The sequence below is a fragment of the Cydia pomonella genome, chromosome 11, assembly GCF_033807575.1.
Source record: "Cydia pomonella isolate Wapato2018A chromosome 11, ilCydPomo1, whole genome shotgun sequence".
Classification (NCBI taxonomy): domain Eukaryota; kingdom Metazoa; phylum Arthropoda; class Insecta; order Lepidoptera; family Tortricidae; genus Cydia; species Cydia pomonella.
Window position 1 is genome coordinate 6596631 of NC_084713.1, and position 7635 is coordinate 6604265.

At 34.4% G+C, this 7635-nt stretch overlaps 2 protein-coding genes and 1 pseudogene across 2 annotated transcripts; 1 reads left to right on the top strand and 2 right to left on the bottom strand.

Moving 5' to 3' along the window:
• The first annotated feature begins 537 nt into the window (after positions 1–537).
• Positions 538–2761, top strand: LOC133522710 (membrane-bound transcription factor site-2 protease). Its single transcript, XM_061858128.1, has 2 exons — positions 538–843; positions 931–2761. The coding sequence occupies exons 1-2, from the start codon at positions 769–771 to the stop codon at positions 2341–2343; spliced, it is 1488 nt and encodes a 495-aa protein (XP_061714112.1). The 5' UTR covers positions 538–768; the 3' UTR covers positions 2344–2761.
• Positions 2762–2862: 101 nt separating this feature from the next.
• LOC133522712 (LYR motif-containing protein 2) lies at positions 2863–3500 on the bottom strand. The gene is made up of 2 exons (XM_061858129.1): positions 3316–3500; positions 2863–3246 (listed from the first exon to the last, which is right to left on the bottom strand). The coding sequence occupies exons 1-2, from the start codon at positions 3355–3357 to the stop codon at positions 3025–3027; spliced, it is 264 nt and encodes an 87-aa protein (XP_061714113.1). The 5' UTR covers positions 3358–3500; the 3' UTR covers positions 2863–3024.
• A 6-nt stretch (positions 3501–3506) lies between these two features.
• Positions 3507–4728, bottom strand: LOC133522711 (uncharacterized; annotated as a pseudogene).
• Between the last annotated feature and the right edge of the window lie 2907 nt (positions 4729–7635).

A 7635-nucleotide genomic window follows, 5' to 3' on the forward strand; every position in this document is an offset into this window, starting at 1 on the left:
TACTCGATATTATTTACTACTGGCAAGCTCCACATGCGTTCCAATTTATCAAATCGTCGTACGTTTCGAGTCAGAGGGCCTACCGCGAACCACGTTCGACGTGTTGCCTCCCTTTCACACTTAGGTAGGAATTTACAAGTGCGACAAAGAGGCAACACGTCGAACGTAAAATGCCCGCATTTGACGAATTTCGATTTTCGCGGTAGGCCCTCAGGGCTATAACCGCGAAAATCGAAGTTCGTCAATTGCGGGCATTCATCTATGTCACTCTAATTACATCTTAGTGAGAGTAAGAAGGAAAGATCCCCTCAATTTGCTAATTTCGGTTTTCATGGTAGGCCCCCAGGGTCCCGGGCCTCAGTTTATTTTACACGGTACTAATCACTAACGGTGTATATTATGTAATAAAAATAATTGAATCCTGTATTTAACTTGAGCTTATTATTTTGTTTTTGCATCAAAGGCTCAAGTGGAATGCTACTGTCAAAGTTTGTTGCCTCTGTTTTTCTAGCGTTTTAAAAACCAATCATATCGTTACCATTCATGTCTTTATATTGTATGTCTATGATATGTCTATACAACCACGCTTTTATGATTGGTTGGTCAAACAAAATTAATGAAAACAAATTTAATTTGACAGGAGTTGTGCTAAAGATCTAAAGCTCAGCACCGGTCAAGACAAGAAAAATAATAACAACGAGATAGAACATTATTTTAATTAATGACGCGAAGATGATTTAAAGACATACAAACATTTCTTCTGCAAAAATGTCTTTCACAGTTTTATGTACTTTTGTTGTGGCCTTCTATGTAGTAATATGGTTTTTCGATTCATTCTTCAAGGTATGTATTTCCGGCGACGCTGTTGTTATTAAAAAATGCCGCAAAATAATATTGTATTGTCACTTAAAATAACAATTCTTTCCACAGAGTTGTATGCACTATCCGTACTACGCGTTCCTGGACGGCACCGGTTTAAAAGTGGGGATTTTAAATTTCTCATGGGCTACAACTGCGTTTAATAGGTTTCTCTACCGCTGGAGCAAGAATCTGACCCACGTTCTAAATAAATGGTTCGGTTTTGGCTACATTGTAAGCATCTGGATATTACTACCATTTTCCTTATGGACACTGATTAATTTTATCTATCAACATTTTAATGAAAGTATTCACCTAAGCACTGTTCCAGAAGTAAAAGCCATTTTGCCTGGATTTAATATACCCGCATCAGATTTCTGGGTGTACTTTTTAGCTATGTCTATGAGTAGTATTTTCCATGAGTTAGGGCATGCTTTAACGGCTTGCCAACATGATGTACAACTTTTGTCAGTAGGAATATCTGTTTTTGCAATCATCCCTATAGCATTTGTCCATCTAAATGGGGATCATGTAGTGGCTCTTCCTGTAGCTAAACGATTAAGGATATTCTGCGCCGGAGTATGGCATAACCTTGCCCTAGCTTTTTTTGCTTTAATGATTTTTATGGCTACTCCTATTTTATTCAGTGTCGCTTATGAAACTGATTTAGGAGTTAAGGTTGTGGGATTCACTCATGATTCTGTTTTAAAAGATGTCAGGGGTTTAGATACTGGTGACATAATTAGCTCTGTTAATAACTGTGTGATTAAAAACTCTAAAGATTGGGTTCTATGTCTCCAAATGGCTCATGAGCGATATGGGATATGTACAAGTGCAGAATATGTAGCTCAAAATGATGAAATCATGATGGAGACAATTAAAGAGAATGATGTTGTCGAATGCTGTAGAAAAGATGATCTTTTCAGTTTCTGCTTTGAGTATATGGAACCAAAAGTAGGTGCCGACTCGGTCTTACCAGGACAATATTCATGCCTCAAACCAAGAGATATGGTGAAGAATACTTTTAAGAAATGCACAGAAGCTGGTGGGTATTCATGTCCGCGCGGCATGCACTGCCTTCGGCCATCTCTTAACAACCACACTTATTTAATGGTCATTGAGCGTAAAGATAATAATGCCGTCCTGTTCCTAGGGTTGCCATATGAGCTGCATAAAACTGTTTTTGTAGATCAGTATTTCCCTAGAACTCCGATATTTTCATTATTCTCTCCTACAGAAGCTGAGAAGCTACTGAAGTATATATTCATGCTTTCAATGGGTTTAGCATTTTTGAACATATTGCCTTGCTATGGAACTGATGGTTCTTTCATAGCTAAGGACTTGGTCACTATATTGGCCAGGTACTTGAACAAAAGTGGTGATTTTGTCACTTTTTTTCATATTTTTACTATTGTTATTGGCACTGGGATGACAGTTCCAATTTTAATCTATCTGTTCTATCAAGCCGTTTTTGTGGATAAATAGATAATGTACCTATAGTCTGCTTGGTAGAACTTGTTAGCATTTATTTACTTTTAATGTGACAAGTCTGATTAGTCTGATGTGTGTACCTATAATTGAATTAGGGTACAATTGTATTTAGCTTAATTTCTACTTGTTACTTATACTTAGTTTGAACAAATGGTATAAGATTTTATAGGCTTACAAATAAGATGTGGTAGATAATTAAGACTGTACACCTTAGTTGCCATGTTTGTAAGCTGGTGAGACAAGAGACACTGTTTATAACTTGAAAGTAAGCAATTGAGAAACATAAAATCAATTTCTCATCTCACATTTAATTGTTTTATTAGAAATGTATACAATGCTTGAAAGCACAACAATTTATTTAAGATTTGTACATAGTGTAAATAGTTCGAAATTAAAAACTAAATTTCATTTACATCGGTAATTATTTATCTCTATCTGTACCATCAGAATATCGAGCGTAAACTTTACTACACAAATCAACATGACCAAATGGGAATAAATAAAATCTCATCATAAATAAAATAATGCTTTTAAATAAAATATATTATTTTTATTTCATAACATCTAGCTCTTCAACTTTCTTAACAAAATAATTCCCTAAGTAAAATAATTATGCAGTCGTGTTTACTTTGTTTGGTACTGACTAATGTGGAATTTGATATCAAAAGTTTATTTTCATGATCTACTTAGAGCTAATGATTTTTCTAAATCCTGCAACGATTTTTTCCCGTAAAACAACATAGATTTTATAGTGGCTTCATCGGTATGATGTTTGTTTTTCCTGAAATCAGTTCTGGCCCATTCCTTCAACTCTTGGCGCGTCGACTCGTCAGACACATATCGTAGTGTTCTAAATATATCCCTGTATAGCTTCAAAACTTCTTGGCGTAGCATAAACTGTAAATTGAACACAATATACACACAAATCAAAACTCCAAGTAGTTTATATAATAAGATAATATTTACCTGCTTGAGACTAAGTGCTGCTTTTGGTAGTTTAGATGACATTTTAAATATCCTGTTTACGAAACAATGATCATAAAATTGTGAACATCATTGGCTTTATTATATTATAACCGCTTAAAATATGTAATTTACGAATGCTACTATCAAAACAACGAGGGTTACAAGGAAGACTGACAGTGACATACTGACATTACTGATTTTTTTTTTTTTTAATTTATTACGAGCATTGGCAACTAGGCCATCAGCTCAAGCATGAAATACAAAAGTAACATAAGTACTTATAACTAATTCACATAAAAATGAGACACGAATCTAATAGTTACACGAGATATTTACAATATTTACAAACTACCTATAGTATGAGTAAAAAATTGATAAATTACAGGATATAATTGTGGATATTTCAAAAGGCCCTGTACTGAATTTGGCAGAACTTGCAAACCAGTATCCATACACATAGCAACAAACAATAACCTTTGTAAATTAAATGAAGGACAATGGAAAAAAATATGTTCAAGATCACATACATCAAAATTACAATGTGCACAAACAGCAGAATCACTTAGCTCTAATCTAAAAAGATGTGCCGGAAAACGAGCATGACCAATGCGCAATCTACATATAGTTGTAATAAATGCCCTTTCTACATATTTTCTTTGGTATTCAAACCACGACTTGGAGCTGGGTGCCGGCACTATTTCCCTTTGACTTCTTTGGATTTAGACCATGAGTTATTCCAACGTCTAATCATAAGTTCTTTAACAAAAGGTACTAAATCGGATTGAGGTACTCTTAAATCACAAACTTGTATATCTCCTGTAGATTTGGCAAGCTTGTCTACTAGTTCGTTGCCAAAAATTCCTGAATGTCCCGGAACCCAGCAAAATTCAACAGTAATATTTCTATTCAACAAAGAACTTAAACAACTTCTTAACTTATAAATTAAATAATTTACAGATGCACTTACACATTTACTTTTAAGCGCTTGTAAAGCGCTCATGGAATCAGATAGAATCAAAAACTTATTTTTAGTTATATAATAATTACGAATATGTTCTAAAGCATAAATTATGCCTAATACTTCAGCCGAAAATACTGAAAAATAAGTACTACATTCAAAAACTTTTCCTATGTTCAAAAAAGAGTCAAAAAATGCAAAACTGGTCCTATCTTTAGTTTTAGAGCCGTCAGTATATAACTTAACAAAATCAGTCTTATCATCAAGAAACTCCAAAAAGTCATATTTCGATTTAAATTTGACCAGTTCAACAACCACGTCTCGCATAATATCATTGTAATCATGTTCAAAACAGGGAAGCAAATTAGACCAATACACTATATCTTGAAATTCAAAGTTTAAATAAGTTATAACATCACTTATGGAAGAAGAATTAGGAAACGGTATTAAATTATAATTTGCTGACATTACTGACATACAGGTAAGACAGCTGTCAACGCTGTCATTTTTTTTTTAACATGGCATTCTATACGTCGTTTCATTATACGAGATATAGGAACTTGGTAATGCGTATAAACGACAAAATAAAGGATTGTTCACTGCTAATCCAAAAAAACTTGTCCAGGTGATTTTGTTATATAGACGGCCTAACAGTGAAATCTTTTCAGTGACAGGTTTTTTTAATGCTGAATGTTCGAAACGAGAGGCTTATATTTGACTATACCGTGAGAATAAAATACCTATGCACCTATGTATAATATAATATAAAAAATAGTAGTATGAATTAGACGAACGTAGAAATAGACATGGTACAGATTAGTTATTTGGATTTGTCGTAAGATGGCATTGTAGTTTCAATGGTTAAATACTTGCTTTTTAGGGTTCCGTACCAAAAAGGAACCCTTAAGGTGTGAGGTGTCCATTCGTCCGTCTGTATGTCACAACGCTCCCCTTGAAGTTTAACGAAGAAAAATTATGTTTTTTTTAATAAGTATGTTGGGTTAACATTGGACTAATTTTCGACACTTAGGTAAGGCCGCTGGGTTTATTTTTTTTATTAACTTATCTAACGATTCCTTGAATTGTTATGGTTTGTTATAAATAAGTATGAAATAAATTTTCAATACATATTTTTAATTCCGTCATATATGCAACCGTTTTTATTTAAAATATTTCTTAAGTTGGTACATTGTATATTTTTTTCATCGTTAAAGATCGGACGTACTCGGGATAAGAACGGACTATGTTAGTAACTGGGCGGCTACCGAGAAAATCTAAATTCGTCAATTGCGGGCATTTTTCTCTGTCACTCTAATTATGTCTTAGTGAGAGTAAAACAGAAAGATCCCCGCAATTTGCGAATTTCGGTTTTCGCGGTAGGCCCCCTGAACCCTGTGCAGTTACGCGTATGGTTCACAAAAATAAATATCAAATCTACAAGCATTGTTTTTTTTGAAAACATGTTAAACACATCTTTACCATGCCAAAATAAAAGTGAATCCACGATTCTCAAATTTTTATTAGAAAAATTGAATGTTGGAATGCCATACTGTTGTGCAGCAGCATAATTCGTGAGTTCTTCACTTTAACCCTATTAACAGGCTCTTGCAAATGTTGTTGCGAATAATTTGTTGATCTATTAGATTTTCTAACGTAATTCCGTGGCTTGATACATCTGAAATAAAAAAAGAAAGCATTTATGGCTAATGTGTACACAGAGTGGAATTTTAATACCACGTGGAGGGAAAGTACTCTAGACAATGGAGATAGAAAATTCCACTCAAAGGAAACCTTCCTTTATTTTTTAAAAGAAACAAAACTTCATTAATATATTTTTATAAACAGGCTTTCCACACCCAAACATCGACTAATTTTTTTTAAAACAACACTACTTTTATGGCATCAATATGATAGCGTCAATCATTATGCGTAGGTATTGCATGAATATTATGTATGTGATTGAGATTAGTTTCAGACACAAGTGTAATAGGGTTGTTTCCATCTACAAATCTTAGGGCAGAATTGTATCCCAATAAATTCTTTTGGATTATAAGAACATGTTAAACTACTTTTAGGGGACCTGTAATGACCATATTTTTGTAAATATTGAATTTAAAATACCTTTCGTCACGTGACCAACCTCGAAACGTCATTGAAGATTCTGATGACGTCACAACTCTCGGATTGACACTGTTGACAGTTAGGCGATAAACAACAAATGACAAATGTCAGTTGGAAAAGGGCGGGAAACTTCAGGCGCGGTGGACGCGGTTTTTCGTAACTAGTTTTTGAAATTGTATTTTAAAGGATTGGAGTCTGTATTTAGTGTATATATTTGTAGATTTAGATTCACTTATTAATTATTTTTAGTAGTTAGGTGTATATAGTAATCGGTAAGTGATAATTATATGTAATTTCTTATGGGGGATGGCCAGCCCCCTGACCCTGGGGGAACGATTCCCTCAGGGTCAAAAACACCAATGGATATTTTAATTTCTGCGATAGAGTCATCGATGGATACTGATGTATCAAATACTACGGACGTAACTTTAAAGAGGAAAATACTTTCACGAATGTGTACCAATTGTAATAAAAGAAAACGCAAATCTGGTTCAAACAAGATAAAAGATACAGATTGTGTTTGTGTAAACCAATCAAAATTGAAAGATAATGCCAGCCATCCACAACAAACTGAAAAGCTGAATCCCATTGTAAATTCGAATTCTGAAAATACAAATACACTTAATAACTCCACACCTACTCATGTGCCCATTGGTCGTGACCGCTACCAACAGTCAGATGTTGCACCTTACGTTGTACATGTTCAAAAAGAAGCCAACACTGATGGCACAACTTTACATCCAATAACTTTTGGTCGCTTTATGCGACAAAATAACGTGCAAGGCGTTGTGAACGGCAGTCTTAAACGAATAGGGAGAAATCGTGTCAGCATTGCATTTGCTACATTCACTGATGCTAACAATTTTCTATGTAATGAAAACTTAGGAAAAAACAAATACAATGCTTTCATCCCAACATTCAATGTCACACGCATGGGAGTGATTAAAGGTGTACCACTTGACTTGACTGATGATGAAGTACAGACTTCTATTAACCTGCCAATTGGCTGTGGGCCAATTATTAAAATAAGAAGAATAAAAAGGAAAATTGTTGTCAATAACATTACTCAATTTATGAATACAGGTACAGTTATACTTACTTTTGATGGGCAAGTATTACCTACCCGGGTGTACATGTGCTACATGGCCTTGCCAGTAGAACTCTATATATATCCTACGGTTCAGTGCTTCCTTTGTTGTCGGTTTGGACATGTTAAAAATCAGTGCCGTTCAAATCCAAGG

Bases quoted from the DNA above. Each gene is read 5' to 3' on its own strand.
- LOC133522710 (XM_061858128.1), top strand. From the start codon at position 769: ATGTCTTTCACAGTTTTATGTACTTTTGTTGTGGCCTTCTATGTAGTA. The intron at 844-930 runs GTATGTATTTCC...TTCTTTCCACAG, and splicing joins TTTTCGATTCATTCTTCAAG to AGTTGTATGCACTATCCGTA.
- LOC133522712 (XM_061858129.1), bottom strand. From the start codon at position 3,357: ATGTCATCTAAACTACCAAAAGCAGCACTTAGTCTCAAGCAG. The intron at 3,247-3,315 runs GTAAATATTATC...TTCAATTTACAG, and splicing joins CAGCACTTAGTCTCAAGCAG to TTTATGCTACGCCAAGAAGT.